This window comes from Nicotiana tomentosiformis, chromosome 11 (assembly GCF_000390325.3).
Source record: "Nicotiana tomentosiformis chromosome 11, ASM39032v3, whole genome shotgun sequence".
NCBI lineage: Eukaryota > Viridiplantae > Streptophyta > Magnoliopsida > Solanales > Solanaceae > Nicotiana > Nicotiana tomentosiformis.
This window is the reverse complement of record NC_090822.1, coordinates 88,830,769-88,847,567: the sequence shown is the minus strand read 5'-3', so window position 1 is coordinate 88,847,567 and position 16,799 is coordinate 88,830,769. Positions and strand designations below refer to the sequence as shown.

At 33.7% G+C, this 16,799-nt stretch overlaps 4 protein-coding genes across 7 annotated transcripts in view; 1 reads left to right on the top strand and 3 right to left on the bottom strand.

Annotated features, from left to right (window-relative positions):
- LOC104105952 (probable 6-phosphogluconolactonase 1) overlaps positions 1 to 16,799 on the bottom strand; it is a 160,558-nt gene that overhangs the window by 27,330 nt on the left and 116,429 nt on the right. The gene's annotated exons all lie outside the window — the stretch shown is intronic.
- Positions 4,583 to 6,953, bottom strand: LOC104105954 (putative methylesterase 11, chloroplastic). Its single transcript, XM_009614391.4, has 5 exons — positions 6,552 to 6,953; positions 5,677 to 5,913; positions 5,431 to 5,574; positions 5,204 to 5,335; positions 4,583 to 5,127 (listed from the first exon to the last, which is right to left on the bottom strand). Exons 1-5 carry the CDS (start codon positions 6,915 to 6,917, stop codon positions 4,849 to 4,851), a joined length of 1,158 nt encoding a protein of 385 aa, XP_009612686.1. The 5' UTR covers positions 6,918 to 6,953; the 3' UTR covers positions 4,583 to 4,848.
- On the bottom strand, positions 7,490 to 12,724 carry LOC104105955 (uncharacterized). 4 transcript variants are annotated; one of them, XM_033658619.2, is made up of 5 exons: positions 12,532 to 12,724; positions 12,198 to 12,307; positions 9,362 to 10,308; positions 8,240 to 8,541; positions 7,490 to 8,121 (listed from the first exon to the last, which is right to left on the bottom strand). In XM_033658619.2, exons 3-4 carry the CDS (start codon positions 10,282 to 10,284, stop codon positions 8,292 to 8,294), a joined length of 1,173 nt encoding a protein of 390 aa, XP_033514510.1. In that variant the 5' UTR covers positions 10,285 to 10,308; positions 12,198 to 12,307; positions 12,532 to 12,724; the 3' UTR covers positions 7,490 to 8,121; positions 8,240 to 8,291. The 4 variants fall into 4 exon arrangements, with proteins under 4 accessions (XP_033514510.1, XP_033514511.1, XP_070044732.1 ...); XM_033658620.2 differs by having other exon boundaries at positions 7,490 to 8,093; XM_070188631.1 differs by having other exon boundaries at positions 9,384 to 10,308.
- LOC138901808 (uncharacterized) lies at positions 13,348 to 14,609 on the top strand. The gene is made up of 2 exons (XM_070189600.1): positions 13,348 to 13,579; positions 14,002 to 14,609. Exons 1-2 carry the CDS (start codon positions 13,348 to 13,350, stop codon positions 14,607 to 14,609), a joined length of 840 nt encoding a protein of 279 aa, XP_070045701.1.

The following is a 16,799-nucleotide window of genomic DNA, read 5'->3' as shown; positions in this document are numbered from 1 at the left end:
TTAATAAAATTTTATCTATTAAATTCTTATTAAAAATATGTAGGAAGGTTTAATAAAATCAATTTCATAAGAATCCTCCGTATTCGTATTACATTACCACTCCATAATGTCAAATACAAAGAAAAAGTAAAACAAATATTAAATGGACTGCATAAAGAGTTGAAATTGAGAAAACAAAATACCCCCAGGATAATTGATTTTTATACTATATTTGAACTATTTTTCTACTCAAATAATTATTTTTATATTAATTTTTCGTGTAATATTGAAAAATACCCAATTATTAAACAACAACTAAAAAATATTTAAGAATATAAATGTGTGAAAAAGAGAAAAAAATGGTTAGTAAGAGTCAATACCACTAATGATTCTACAACATAAAGATCTAAAGTGAAATGTCATATCAATCTTTTACTCTTTGAAAAAAATAATTATGGTGGATAAAATTATAATTAAGATTAAATACTCGAAACAAGAGATGAACTAATATTAAGATCTGAATCAACATAGAATAAATTATTTTTTATGTTAAAAATAAATAATTAAATCTTTTAATTAATTATTTAGCAAGAGAATCCAATTCAATTATTTTTTAAATTCATCATAAGAGTAAAATTCTTATTCAAGTTAAAACAAATTTAGGGCACATAAATTTACTCCATAAAAAGAGTGTTAGAACACAAAGTAAAAATGTTAGTATATTATTAAGAATCAAAATATCATACAAGTGTCAGAGTAAGCACAATCAAAGCTAAATGCTAAACAGGAACAAGCTTTTAAGACTATATTATAAAGAGTCGACTCTGGTATAACGAGATTATTCTTTGTAGATGCTTCCGGCGGAATCGAAATAATATTTCTATGTCATGCATTACTTGCAAATATCATATCAAGAGGCATGACACCGTTAGCAATAATAGCAAGTGGTGTACCAACAACGATTTTATTGTGAGACCGCCCACTTTAGATTTGATATACCTCTCAAACAACTTAAATAACCATCACAAATATATCAAAGCAAAGCAATGGTGCTAAATTTATATAAAAACAAAATTGATAATATGGGATGAAGCGCTTATAGTTAAGTGTCAAACGATCGAAATAATTGCCCGAAGTTTTAGAGATATATTGGATATTAATGAATCGTTTGGTGAAAAACTAATGGTTTGGGAGGTGACTGTCAAGTACTACCAGTAGTTTCAAAATTGACAAAAGCAGAGACTGTAAAATCTAGCTTGCCAAAGTTATACTTCTGGCCTCAAATGAAAAAAATTCAACTGATAAGAAATATAAAGTAAGAACAGATCTAGTATTTAGTGTCTTCTTGCTTCGTGTGAGAAATGAAAAAGAGCATCCGATAAAAGATGATTTGGTTCTTCCTAAACACTTGATTATCAATCCCAAAGGTAATAGTAATGCATTTAATAAGAGAAATATTTCTATCATTAAATTAAAACGCAATATGTGCAAATCGCATGATAGAATTAAAAAGATATCTTAGCTAGCATAAATGAATATGTTGATCAACTAAATAAAATGTTGATTGCAATTTTATAGTAAAAATAAAATATTTTTCAGTTTTTGACTCAGTAGAAAATAATACCAATAATTACTACCAAGAAGAATAATTAAATACTTTAATACTAAATGGCCTTCTACTATACATGTTTGTTGTCAAGTTCCTTATTTCCTATGTATGTTAGTGTTACCGTATATATAATAGACTAAGTTAAAATTGATCTTCCACTCTATATAGGTTAATTTTGAAGAAAAAAATGCCCGTCATGCTACTGAAAAACTTAAATACGCCGAATAGCTTATGTAATTGCACAAAGATGATATATAGAAGTTTTGACAATAACGTCATACATGCAAAAATTATCATACTGATTAAAATGCTTCTAAGTATATTCTTATCCCTGAATTCAACTTTCGTCTTCCGAAACTAAGGAATATCAATTTGAGTAAAAATAATTTTTGGTATGTTTATGTTTTGCAAATATAACAAATAAAGCATAAGGACAAACATCCTAAATATTGGACTATATTTACCGTAATATATTTTCTTGCACGAATAACTGTATGTTGCACTTTCAAGAGGGATATCAACATCGACAACAAGAGTTCTGGTTAAGAGAGAGTAACCAACGTATTAGGAGGAAACATACACAAAAAAATTTTGTCCATAAAGAAGTGTTCGTTTATATACCATCACATTAATTACTTTTAAACTATAATATATAATTATCTAATTAACATGACAAAATTGATCATTTGTGTAAGTTTTGGTGATGTCCTTTTATTTTAACTTCATGTATTATGTTAATGTAATAATATTTTTCGGCATTTAGATGATTGTTGTATTATTATGGATAAAAAATCTCTCATTAATTAAATTTTATTTTTCCTTCATATAAATAAATATTTAAATCATCACGTGATATTATTAACGTGCAACGCACGTTCATAAATACTAGTTAGACTAAAAGTGCATACGATTAACATATATCATAAAAATTTAGAAATTTTGTATAATAAATAAATAAATAAATAAATAAATATATATATATATATATATATATATATATATATATTTTAAATAGCTACTTCTATAGCCGGTTTGGTTATTTTTCGTTTTTTTTTTTATTAAAATCAAAATTAAATCAAATTTAATCGATGTTTAAAATAAAAAATCATAACCAAATCAAACTTGGCCGATGTAGTTCGATTTTCGATTTGGCTCTATGTACGCACACGATGTCTTTGGTTAGGCATATCTTATTGTATTTACTTACGTTATCATTTGATGATTCTTGATATGTAGGAACTAACATATACTTCGCCCAAATAGATGCATGCATTAGATGTGAAATACAAAATAGGAAATTTTATCTGTTATTGCAAATGTATACACCTTATTTATTATATATCAAAATTATTTTAAAATATTATTTTCTACATGAATATTACCTCCTCTTCGATCTTACTCGAGTCATTTTCGTTAAGTTACTATTCTAAACCTATTAATTCTACTTATTATTACGTGTAGTTATCCAGTCTAGGTATGTATCTCACGTATCACAACGATCACTATTTGAATTTAGACTTTACGTTGATGGAATGTAACCTGGAAAGGACTGTGGTTTAACTGAAATTCTGAATAAAATATAAGGTCTGATTATTAATTTAATTTTCTATATGGATAAATAGTACTCCATCTGTTTCAATTTATGTAAACTTATTTGACTAGATACAGAATTTAAGAAAAGAAAGAAGACTTTTGAACTTGTGGTGTAAAATGAGGCACATATATTTTGTGTGACTATAAATTATTACATAAAGACAAATTATTTTCAAATAAGGAAATTGATCATTCTTTTTTTCAGGGACTAAAAAGGAAATAAGTTCATTGTTTACCCTCAAAATCGGATAACAATTGAATTTGTTAGTGTTTATAAGAACATGTGGATTAACTTGATACAAAGCGATAAATTAGATTGCAATTAAAATAAATAGCGATATAAAATAACTACAAATCACAGGAATTAGATGATTTCAGCTTAAGAATACAAGCCATCCTTGACTTGAATACACTTTTATTGACAGAAAAATATCAAAGAGTAAGAGCTTGGAAAATGTATTGCTTATGAGTGTATGTTACAATATATCCAATGAATTGTCAAGTCCCTTTTATATATTAGGGGAGATCTACCTTTTAAGATATTATTTTATTGTTCTATAAAAGACAAAAGTCCTTGATTTGCTGACCGTTGGTTCTCTTTTTCGTGATTTCTGCCATAATGACTGGTTAATGGCGAGAATTACGGATCCCTGTTGGATGAGTTGGCGAAGCTTTCTTCGAGACCGTTGGAAACAGGACTGGTTATGCCTTCGGTAAACTCGAGGGCAAATTTGATGGTTTCGATGGCTAACTTTGACAATGCTTTGGGTTCGATCATAATCACCATGTGTCGATCTTGGCCGATGGTGTTTGGCGTCAGATCGATCTTTGAACTCGACTTCACCCGATCACAGATATTTCAACCCTGGTCTAATCAGGAAGTTCGGAAGCTCGATCGAATATTGAGCTCGATTTTATCCGTATACATTCACATAAATTGAAACAGAGAGAGTATTAGTTTGTGTTAGACATAGTTTGTATATGTGGGGGTTCCCACATCGGTGGCTGAAAGCCACTTTATATGGCTTGGACTCGGGCCGGGTAGGACCTTTAAATAAAGGTTTTATTTTCGTATTTATCTTTTTTGGAGTAGTTTCTGATTATTTAAAATTTGAATTTTAAATAGAACGGACATAACTGTTCGTATAGTAGTGTGACTTTTCTGAAAAGTCTTCTTTTGAATTCTATAAATAGAAGGACACCCCAGAAGCAGTGATATTTTAATTTGTAAGTATAATTCTGACTTTGTTGTATGAATTGATTGTAATCCCCTAAAGAATATACGTGCAATATATCTTGAAAGATAGTGATCTTTCACGCCTCAAAGCTATACTTTTCTTTTAATCTTCTGCAATTTTTGTAACAATTTGTTATTAGCAATAGAAGTTTAAACACAGAAGAAGATAGGAATCAGATAGTAACTAGATCCAGAAAGTTTCTTGGTCATAGTACAATAAGACTTTCAGCTGTACAAAATTGACTCACTTGATCATAGTATAATAAGACTTTCCTCTCTTCTCATTGACAAGAAAATAATGATGAAATAAAAATTAAAACATTAAAATGAGAGCCTTCTTTCAAAGATCAATGATTAGATATCTACATATATAACACATAAAAAAAATCGTCTGTGCTGATATCCATTTTACTGGATTATTTAACAGAGTTCATTTTAGAGGAATCTTTGAAATTTCCACTAAAATCTTGTGTAGCGCTTGAGGTTTTGACAGAAATGGCGAATGGTCGGAGCCTTTCATTTGGAAAACATGTTCTGGTGGATCTGAATCTATCATGGCCTCCTGAAGAGACACAGGAATCGCAAAATCTTCAAGTGTTTTTACATAGAATCTTGGGATAGAACCATAATTTGTTGCAGAAAGGGAAAGCTTCTCTGTCAAAGGTGCAAAAGGGATTGGCCTCATCAATACTGATGCTAATTCAACATCCTGAAATCAGGAGAAAGTGTCAAAATGGCTTTCTCTATGTGAAAGTAAACAACTTGGAACATTCTACAATACATACCTTAGCAGGGGTTTGATTGAACAAAACATCTTTCAGTAATGATTTGTCGAAATCAATTGCAGTTGGAGGACGATTCTTGCCATTTGCATAAAGAAACATTTGAGCTCGTTGAAAAAGATTATCCGAGCCAAGCTGCAGAAACATAGGCAATAAAATTTATTATCATGTCCACTGGATTACTACTATTGTAATTACTAGGTCGCGAAACTTAAACCTTAAGAACCAACCTGCATTGAGAACATATCAAGTATGCTTTGCTCATTCATCAACATTGCTGCAGCAATAAAAACCGCCTTAGAAACTTTTGATCGATGCAACTCCATTGCGTAAGAAACACAAACTCCTCCAATATCGTGGCCAACCAAGATAACCTGAATCAAGAAACAACCAATTTGCATGCCTTCAGCTTTTAAGTTTGAGAAAGCACCAGCAAATTCTTTAATTGAATGGAGACAAGGTGCAAGAGTTCGAACCTTTTTGCTTTCGGGGAGCTTCTCAAGGTAATTGGTAAGTGGTTTAACATATTCAGACAAAGAGGTAATGTTGTTGGAGTCAAAAGAATGAGCACCAGAACCAGTTAAGTCTATGGCATCAACCTGATATCCATTTTCTTTGAGTAGAGTTGAAGTTTTATACCAACACCAAGCACCAAAACCGCCTCCATGGACAAGAACAAAATGCTTAGTCTCTAATTCTTCAACTTCTGTACCCTGAGAAGGTAAAAGAAAATGATATCTAACATGTAATACAAAGAGAGTACTGCTGCAGAATCTTTTAGAGAATTGATTCCTACCCTTTGAATTAGTAACTAAATTGTTTGTTAAAGAAGAGGTAACACTTAAATTAATTACAACAAAAGTTATCAGCCCAACTATTGAAGAATAAATGTGAATAACACAAGATTACTCACAAAATTAACATTTGATTATTCTGCTATGTACTAGCAAGAATTGAGCCCAATACCAACATCTTATGAGTACTGAGACTCCAGCCTTGCCCCTTCTCGTTGTTTAAATGTCTGCCCAATTACTTTAAGACTTTTATCTTTTAGTCTCTTGTACACTCTTTTGCACTTAAACCTCAGTTCTCAAAATTAAGAAGCTGCTATTTGCCTACTCTGAAGGAAAAAACAGGCATGTTTGTCAAACTAAATAATGCTCCTTGGCGAGTTTTCAGTACACATGGAATTCCATTGTACTATAAGACTTGACAAGTACTTAAGATTATAATAAGCTAATGCTAATTGTTACTTCATGAGAAGAATTATTAAACATGGATCTAATAATATGTTAATCCTCTCGTTTTATGAAATGACAAATAGTTTTAGAGGGCAAGAAAGTAGCAAGACCTGATTAGGAAGTTCCAGTTGCTGAGGCAGAGAATCAGACAGTAAACTTGGACGAGAACTTGAACTTCTGGGAATCCTCTTTTGCCTCTTAGATGATGCTAAAGGGTCCCTTAAAGAAACTGAGCGTTCAAACTGAGTAAGTGTTCCATTTTGTTGGTGGTGTTGGAGAAGCAAGGCTGCAGCAACTCGAGCTTGATCTTTTATATAGTCATCATCAATACTATTCTCCTTTGGAAATACTTTATCTGATCTTTGACTAGCAGAGCTAGGAAAATGTGGAGGAGGAAGACTGTGTGATGATTTAGCTCTAGTTTTGTTTCTTTTGATAGCTTGATTTTGAGAGAAACATGCCAATGAGTTTCCCATTTTCTTTGATTGTGTTTGAGAGACAAGTTTTCAACATGAAAGGTTTATATGTTTGAGAGGAAATAGAAGATGTTAGAGAAATGAAAGTTCCAAGAAATTGTTTGATCAATTGGGACAATGATTTGGAAGCGACTGTGAAGGAGTTGAAGCTGAAGTCAATCTAGAAGCAACACATGGAGTAGTACAATGTTGACCTTCCAAAAAAATAGTTTCAAGAAAAAGTCCAACTAATACAAGAAATCGTTTTCTCCTTCTTCTTCTTCGTCTTTGTTTAATCCGTTTGGCAATTAATCGGTATTTCAGTCTTTGCAAATGCCTAGCAAATGTATACTAGTTTGACTATGAAGTTTTAAACTTTAAGGTGAAATACTGGTTTGAAGGTGTATTTTAAGTAAAATAATACTTTTGTCAAAAGAAAAAGGTGGTTACTATTTGACATTTATGTTATAAAACTTGGTATACCATGATGGGCCCATAACTTGCTTCATTCATGAAGATAAGTTATAACTCCATACATAACTTAATACATTTATGCAAGTAAGTTGTAACTCCAATATATAACTCCATATATATAGTAAAAGAAGAAAGTTATGAAACTCTTGAATGAAATGAATTTACAAATTACATTGTTCACTTAAAAAAAGGAGTGACTTGAGACCTTTCTCTACACCAAGAAAAAGTTGACTGAAACCTTTTAGGCTAAAGAGTGTAGTTGCTAACTACAAGACTCCACAACTAATCTTGTAGGAAACAGCTAGGCAATTGGGGGCAAGTCAGTGCCCACTTCTTCTTCTCTAATAGAGGAAAGAAATGAATGCATAGTGGACCAAATCTTGTGAGGCAAAACATGATGTCTAAACTCAGTCACCTACTAATATGTACACTAGAAAGATCAAGAAATTGGACGATGTTCATTGATCAGTTATATATCATGAAGCTCCACGTTTTGGCTGGATTGCCGATATGAATCCTCTCATGATTAGAGGATACCTTATAACTACTGTCAGAAAACGTTTTGAACGACAATGTTCTTTCCATTTACAGTTACCCTAGCAGCCACATGCTCAGAAACAGTGGCATCCACAGCTTTGCCAGGATGGGCAGTACGTAGAGCAGCGTGGGTTAGGTTGGACACTTGCAGCAGCAGCTTGGCGACATAGAACACATGACGTGCATCTGGCACAGAGATGAATTAATCCAGGATCTAGAGTCAGAGGACAAATCATTCAGAATGGGTGTGATTGTACATATTAAAATTTGTTTCTATATGCATACATTGTTCAAGTGGAAAGCAATAATTCCAGTTGAACCACAGAACCCACCTTAGATCTGCGTCTTCTGGGCTACGTTAGACGCTAAAAGTAGCAGCTTTGATCATTTGCAGCAGCAGTCCTGTCTGCTCGGCCACTTATGGCAACAACCAGACCAACTTAACCACTTACAAGAGCAACATATCCAGCTTGACCACTTACAAGATAAGCAACCTGAGCACTTACAACAACAGCTTGGCCACCTAGAGCAGCAAAACCCGCAGCTACAATAGGAGTAGAAGCACAATGGCCATATGGACTTCTTTCTTGTGTAACAAATAATATGGCAGAAAGGTTCTGTGGACTTCCCACTTCTGCAATAAACAATTTATATTCCTTAAACACTAAAACACATGATTGCTAGTTCCATATATGTGGGAAGAAATAAGATCTTCAACTTGCACGCCCATAAGAGAGAAAAAGAGGTTAATATATTATTTAGAACTCAAGTGCAACAGAATCCCAAAAACACCGTACTTATGAGACGTTAATGAGTGAACAAAGAAACCTACAAACACCCGACCAAACCAAACCCTTAAAACACACTTGAACTACTATGATTCTTAAGTTCAGAAAAGATCTAGTGGATGAGGGTGGAGAAACAATTACAAATATTACTGAAGGGTGCTTACTACCAAATCTTGATCTTTATTCTTGTTCTGTTAGCTATTAACCAACTACATAAGTTTTAGAAATAAAACTTTCAATTGGACAGCTCAAGTTGAACTGCATGGTTTTGATGTTGCGCATGTTTCACGCTATGCTTTGCAGAATTCTTTGATATGTTTAGATTTGTTGTTGAACTCTAAAATCACCAATAATCATTCATGTAGTGCATTTAAGTTGGAGACATGAGAATGAAAGACATTTTAACTTGAAAGACAAGTTAGATTGACTTGACCACTATATTGGTGATGCTCACAGGAAATTAAATGTACACCGCAACATACATAATTAATGAAGCAAGATGTTTTGTATGACTTAGGGAAATAGCCAGAGAAAAAATGTAGATGTGCTAAACAATTAACTAAGAATTAAGCAAATGCTTCTTTTACTGAATAGAAAAAAAGATGGGAAAATGAAGCAGATGCTTCTTTTAGCGAATAGCGGAAAAAGATGGGAACTGGTACTCACACTGGAAAAGCTAAAGACGTACCACTCCCGTCAGAATGGTGAATTGTGCTGTAGGAGTCTCTAAACCCTTCATTTCCTTTGGAATGGCCAGTGGTAGTTGAATATTCTGCGCTCCGTCCTACTTTTATTTCCTCTTCAAAATGGAGTTCTTTCTTAATTGGTTCATGTTGACTTCCTGCTTCAATATGGTTGTTTCCAGTTACCACACCCCTTTCCGTATCTTCAGATCTGTCTAATTCTATACACTTGTTTTTTAGTTCCCCAGATTTATGCAGTTCCCCTGATTTCCAGATATCTCCACCCATCAATAGAATATGATCCCTCGAAAGACTGGCGTTGATACTAAACAATGACTCATCAGAGGCAGCACTCCATTCCTTAGGTGTTGAGGATATATTTCCAAAAATAGAAGATGGAACTCTGTTGGGATCATAACCTCCTTGCCTCTCCATCATTTGGATAGAAGGAGATTTTGTAATTGACGGTATGTTTGGCAATAAAGGTTCATCAGAGATGTCTGAAATCTGCGTGGCGGGGCTTGTTGATCTATTCAGTTCCAAATTATGGAACATACCATTCGAACCATTGTAGTCATCTTGGGATAAAGGTTTGGCATCCCTAGAATATTTAGAAGATGGTATATCTAATGTGATAGAGTTGGATGCTATTTTTGGATTCACTAAGATGAAATCATCCGAGGAAGAACCAGATGAGGATGAAAATATGGAACGGGAAAGTTCTGAACTTTTACTTGATCCTGAAGTACTTTCATTTAAGATGGCATCTGAACTTGTTCTGCTTTCACTCTCATTTTTAGAATCCAGGAGAAATATTATTGGTGAACTGGCCTCAGTTTCATTTTCAGTAACCACTGTATCTGTTCGAGAATGGTTACAGGTTCCACTTCCATGTTTAGGGTCCATGCCTAGAATAAAGCTAAAAATCACCTGTAGAAAATCATCAACTTGTTTAGATGCACAAATAGAGTCCAGTCAATCTTAGTATAATAACAGGATTAGAGATGAGATTAATTTATTGTTTGAGGGAAGCAATGTAACACTCGCAACGAGCACCATATCATGCAAACAAGAAGTATCTCAGTCAAAATCCTGATTATCAATGGCTGCCTTTTCCTAGGTTCAATCGAAAATAGAATGCCCATGGAAAAAGAGGCGGATCCAGGGGGGCGTATCTAGGGAGGGCTCCTAGGGCACGTGAACCCATGTTCCCTCCCTAGATCATGTATAGTAAGGTTCTATATTTTGCAAAAATACTTAAATATATATATGTGTGCACCAAAGCTCAAAGTATCATATGATGCCGTGGTTATTGGGTGCACCTATGTTATTCCAAGATTTAAACTTGATAGCTTTTTAATGCTCAAACTTAAATTTATATCATGTATTCAATAATAGTGCATCCATCTTCCTAAAATCCTGGACCCGTCTCTGTTATTCCAAGATTTAAACTTGATAACTTCAATCTTTAAGGCTCTTTAACAAAACTTATTGTACTTCCGGAATTACGGGTTCAGAATTTAATATCGGTCAAAGTTTTAGTCATTAGTCATTTTTCGTGAGTGTAGTAGATCCAATTGTACTCATTGTACAAAGGCAGCATCCACCTCTGCATGGAAAGTGAACTTCATTACAAAGACCCATGACATAAAGTTTGCAGGTTTACTTAGCCTACTTTCAAGAAGTTTTAAAGTTCAAATGTAATCATATTGTTAAAATCGACAATCTATGAAACGTAACTACCATCTTATGTTCTTGACCTAAACTTCCTGATGCTTCCATTTGCTCATTGACATAAAAGAAAGTTGAAAGAAGGAACTGACAGAATGCAGTAAAATATAATGAACAAAAGTCATTTATGAAATGGAAGTCATCTCCATACAATGATCTGTAACTCAGAACCATTATCTAATGCAAATACCACTTTTTAATGCCAATATCATCCTACAAATGGAGCTGCATCAGATGAATATAGCCGAAGTGCAACCGGAAGTAACCACCCAATAAAAGTTTCTCTAAAAGGGAAGATAGAGAATAAATCAGTAAATCACAGTAAGCAACAAGAGGCTTGAATGTAAATTAACCAAAAAGTGTAAGAATTTAGGGCAAACACTAATGACATAAACCAAAAAATGACCATTTTGATCTAGAACTTGTCAATAAAACATAACAGAATGCACTTGTAAAGTGAACTTCATTTAGAAAGACCCATGGGACAAAGTTTGCATGTTTACTCGGCATCCTAGACTGGACCGCTGTCTTAAAAAAAAAACCGGTTCTATAGTTTTATGTGTTATCATTTTTCAATTCATGACGACTTTACTATATCCTGACTAAAACTTCCTGATGCTTCTAGAAAGTGAAACAAAGTACCAACAGAAACTTTTCATAAACTTATCTGCTTATTCGATCTATGTTTCTTTTCAATCCCAAATAAATTGGGAGATATATGAATCCTTAATTTACATTTAGATCTACTTGTGTCCATGTCGTTCCAATACTGTGAAATTATTCTCGCTTATTGCAAAAAAGAAAAAAAGGAATCTATGATACCAGAGTTTCTCTTGATCTTACACTTATCCTCCACTGACGCACGAAGTCCAAATCAAACTTCATTTGACTTAATGTAAGTGAAACAACAACTAACACTTAAACAAATTAGTTGGTATCTCCTACATGGATTTAGCTAAGTCCATATTGATCCTATCATATTTTCTCCTGTTTTACTGCAATAAAATCACTTTTCAAACAAAAAAGATAAGTCATTTATGAAATGAAAATCATCTCTGATAAAACGATCTGTAATAAAGAGTCATTACCTGATGCAAACAGCAATTTGATGCCAATGCCCTCCTATAAAGGAGCCGCCTTATATATTGCCGGGGCGGTACCGGCAATACTTATCCACCTTTCCCCCCAAGCAGAATCTCTAAAAGGGAAAATAGCAAAATTAGAAAATCACAGTTATCAACAAGATTAGCGTCAGTAAAGTAACTCCAAAAATCAAAGCTTTAGGCCAGAAACAAATAACCAAAAAAAAAAACAAGAAATACATGTCGATCTGGGATTTGCCTCAAATTAAAACATCTATGGGACAAAAAGCAAGAAAATGAACATTTTGCTGTGGGATTTGTCTGAATTAAAACATTTTACCTAGTAAGTTAATCTTAGATTCTTATTTTCTTCAACTTCTATAATTCGTTCTTGGGGTTCATGATTTTCTTAATTAATCCGGGTGGCCGGGGTGGGATATGATAAATTTCTGAAAGGATCAAAAGAGAAGGAGGGATTAGGGGTTTTTTTGGGGAGGAAATATGATAAGAAAAGTTGGGAAGGCAAAGAGTAGGCTTCGGAGTTCGAGTCATCACTCTCTTATTCTTGAATAACGAACTTCAGTTTTGTTTGGCGCCAGCCTATAACTAACACCTTCCTCACGTGCTCTACACGTGCATTTGAACACACTCAGTTTATTATTCATAATCATTATGTTAAAATAAATAGTCCAACAATTTAAAATGTATATTAAATCATTAATTTTGTGCCAATTCTTCAAAATTTTGAAGCTGTCACAATGTTAACAACATTCTCCTAGTGAACAAGTTCAAATCACAATTAAAACTAAGTTAATTCATTGTTAATATTTGAAAAATCAAATATTATAAACCACAAAAAAGAAGTTAAAGACCAAAAAATCTATTAAATTGGGCCGGAGAGAGTATGTCTTAAGGAGAGAGCAAAGTCCATTATGGATAAGTAAACGTGAACATGGAGAACATGGAGTATCTAGTGGCGTACGCGTGATATTTTATAAACAATGTCACATTTTTTTATAAATAAATAAAAATTAACAAATAAATAAATTACTATAATAACATCATATTAAAACACATACAATTTAGAATAGGACTACAACTCTCAACAACTAGTTTTTACTTTTAAAATATATTCATAATACCCTCATTAAAAATAATGGACTGTTCCATGGTTATAAATGGTGAATCAACCCCACCCTTTGATGTTGCCAGAGGATTTCGACAAGGAGATCCAATGTCTCCCTTCCTATTTTCTATTGTTATGGAACATTTGAGCAGAAGTCTCAAGACCCTAAAGGAAGAGAAGCAATTTAAGTATCACCCAAAATGCTCTAAACTAAATGTCACACATATGTGCTTTGCAGATGATCTCCTCATGTTTGCTAAAGGTGATAAAATCTCTCTAGGGATGTTACATGAAACGTTTGGTATATTTACAGATGCTTCAGGATTACATGCCAATCAATCCAAGAGTGCTATCTACTATGGGGGAGGGGGATGGGGGTATCAGAAGTAACCAAGCAGGAAATCCAGCTGGCACTTAGATATAAACAGGGTGACTTACCATTCAGGTACCTAGGGATACCACTGGCTACTAGAAAACTGAAACTGGTAGAATGTCAACCTCTAATAACCAAGATCACAACAAGAATTTCATCATGGACAACTAAGAAGTTATCATATGCAGGCATAGTCCAATTGGTAAAGTCAGTGCTCTTTGGTATCCAATCCTATTGGGAATAAATATTTATCATACCTGCTAAAGTGATAAAAGCTATAGAAGGATATTGAAGAAGTTTTATCTGGTCAGGAGCAAATGAACTCATCAGAAAATCACTGGTAGCTTGGAGTAGGATGTGTATGCCAAAGGCAACAGAGGGATTGAATCTCACAAACCTAAAGCTGTGGAACAAAGCAGCCATAACAAAGATTTGTTGGGACTTGAAGACTAAGAAAGATACTCTCTGGATTAAGTGTAATCGTGAATACTATATAAAAGCACAACCTTTGGAGAGTATGGCTATTCCCCAACAAGCTAGTTGGATGGTCAGGAAAATACTCAAAGCATTGGAAGAACTGTGTCATGTGCAACCAGATCACCTGAAGAGCAAGAGTATGATCATAAGCATTTACTTGAGAATGGTATGGGATCTATCCAAAGTTGCCTGGAAAAATATCATCTGTGGCAATGAAGCAAGGCCAAAAGCAATATTTATAACATGGCTCCAACAACAAGACAGGCTACTAACTGCTACAAGACTGGAAAACTGGAGAATACAAGTTGATACTACCTTTGTCATGTGTAAAGTGGGAGCTGAAAGCAGGAATCATTTGTTTGTGGAATGTGCAATTGGAAGACAGGTGTGGGATAAACTAATGAAGCGGCTGCAAATCACTTGGGTGGCTATGAGCTCATAGAACCAGATGCAACACTGGATCGAGCAGAACACAAAAGGGAAAACTATGCAGGCAAAACTAATGAAGCTGGTGTTTACAGAGTTTATTTATGTAGTCTGGAAAGAAAGGAACAACGGGTTGTTTGCCCAGAAGGAAAACACATGTGAAACAATAGCTAGAGATATTGCATATACATGTCATGGTAGAGCTAGTGATACCACTAAGATGCTACTCTTTCCGTGTTAGAGCTCCAAAAGTATAGATTTCCTAGATAAGAATGAGAGAGTAAACATAGATAGATAGGTCTTTCCGTGTTAAAGTGAATTGTCGATAGTTACTGTAAGTGAAGCAGACTGTGTTATAAAGTCTAGCTGGTTTGTACATGATACTTTGGTAATTAATGAAAGTTTTATAGTTACCAAAAGAAAGAAAGAATAATGTACTAAATATGTCTTTGTTTTCAATAATTTTCATATTTATTGTAAGTTTTACAAAGGAATGAATTCTAGCTCAAGTGGTTTTGTAACTACATAATTTGTTAGAGGGCAGTGGTTCAAGTCTCACTAAAACATAATTATTTTTAATAAAGAAACTCTCCAAAATGATAAAACTTTAAGCCTGCTTTGAATAGGATATGAACTCTGAACCTCTATCGAAATTGTAGTACTAAACCAACAAATCACTAAGTGTCTTTGGTTCACAGTGGTATCATTTGTTATTTTGTACTCGAAATAACTTGATTTTGCTTATACTGTATACACATGTTTAGTAAAACTAGTTTTAGTGTACGTGCTTTGCACGCGTTTATCACGTTGATTAATAAAAATTATATACAAGAAAATAAATTATATAAAATAGAAAATGATGTTAAAATAGATGCAACATTCAAATAAATGACAAAAATAAATGTTATTTAGGAGTAGTAGTTAAATTCAAAATAATTGAATATATTTTGAACCTTGTCACGAACCCAATTTTTCTTCGTAGGATGCTATGACGGAACCGAACTGAATTAATTTGGTATTTCAGTTTCGGGTTTTTCAGTATTTTGGTATATTTCGGTACGGAAATTGCGGTATTTTGGTAGTTCGGTACGGTATACGGTATTGAATTTTTGATATTTCGATATACCGAAATACCGAAATATTTTAGTCCAAGCCCAACTCTAATTTTATTTTCCAGCCCAATAAGCCTAAGCCTACACCCCGAGCCCCCTAATTCCCTAATCCCTTAGAGACTTAGAGCTCAAGCAGATTACGGGCAGTCTAGTATCTGGTTATTTACTCTTACCCCCCTTTCCCTTTCTATTTTCTAACCTAGACTTCTCTCAAACATTCCAACATTGTTGCTACTAAATTTGCTCATATCCGTGCCCTTCTTAGAGGCACTTGGGTTTACTATTTTTCATTCCTTGTATTTTATAGGTGGATTGATTCCTTATTATGCAAATACTTACAAGTTACAAGCTAACAAATTGATTTCTTAGCCTGCACAGTGCATTATGAATTGCTAATAAACTATTTTGTTTCAAATTTAGAATTCTGTGCCATTTCTTGAAAGGCTACAAAAACAGATCATGAAAAAATGAGGTCTCAAAGCAGCTCTTGATGAAATCTAAGCAAAAGAGAAAATACATATATGTGCTAGGAAGAATACATGCTAGCATAATCTAATCATGAACAAAGAGGTTGAATTCTCAATAGAAAAGACGTTAGGCATAATCTTGGGAGATTTGAAAGACTTTGGTATGATACCTAAACCGTACTGAACCAAATAAGAAAATGCCGAACCGTACCGAACTACTTTGGTATGGTATTTGGTATGCACAATTGATATACCGAAGTACCGAACCGTAGTTATTAAATACCGTATCGAAGTACCGAACGCCCACCCCTATCTAAGACTAGGTAAGCCTAGTACTTACTTAATTAATAGCAAAATTCAACCAACAACTGTTAAACATGAAATAGAAATCGCTATATAAAACTTACAATACCAAAATCGGTAGTACAAGTCATGACCTCTACTGAGCTCACTAGAAAATCTCTAAGTATAATTGTTCTGGAAAATAAATAAATTGTACAAAAATAACATCTGAAGGTGACTTCGAGGCCTGCGAACGCCACAGAAGATATACCTTGAAGTCTCCACAGCACTAGTTGATCCGTTATCTAACAACCAACGAACTCCGAAGTACTTGGATCTGCACAA

Coding starts and splice junctions, on each gene's coding strand:
- LOC104105954 (XM_009614391.4), bottom strand. CDS start 6,917: ATGGGAAACTCATTGGCATGTTTCTCTCAAAATCAAGCTATCAAAAGA. Junction 5,914..6,551: donor AACTGGAACTTCCTAATCAG/GTCTTGCTACTT, acceptor TTACCTTCTCAG/GGTACAGAAGTTGAAGAATT. Junction 5,128..5,203: donor TCAATCAAACCCCTGCTAAG/GTATGTATTGTA, acceptor TCCTGATTTCAG/GATGTTGAATTAGCATCAGT.
- LOC104105955 (XM_033658619.2), bottom strand. CDS start 10,284: ATGGACCCTAAACATGGAAGTGGAACCTGTAACCATTCTCGAACAGAT. Junction 8,542..9,361: donor ACGTCTTTAGCTTTTCCAGT/GTGAGTACCAGT, acceptor TGTTTATTGCAG/AAGTGGGAAGTCCACAGAAC.
- LOC138901808 (XM_070189600.1), top strand. CDS start 13,348: ATGGACTGTTCCATGGTTATAAATGGTGAATCAACCCCACCCTTTGAT. Junction 13,580..14,001: donor TCTCCTCATGTTTGCTAAAG/GTGATAAAATCT, acceptor TTATCTGGTCAG/GAGCAAATGAACTCATCAGA.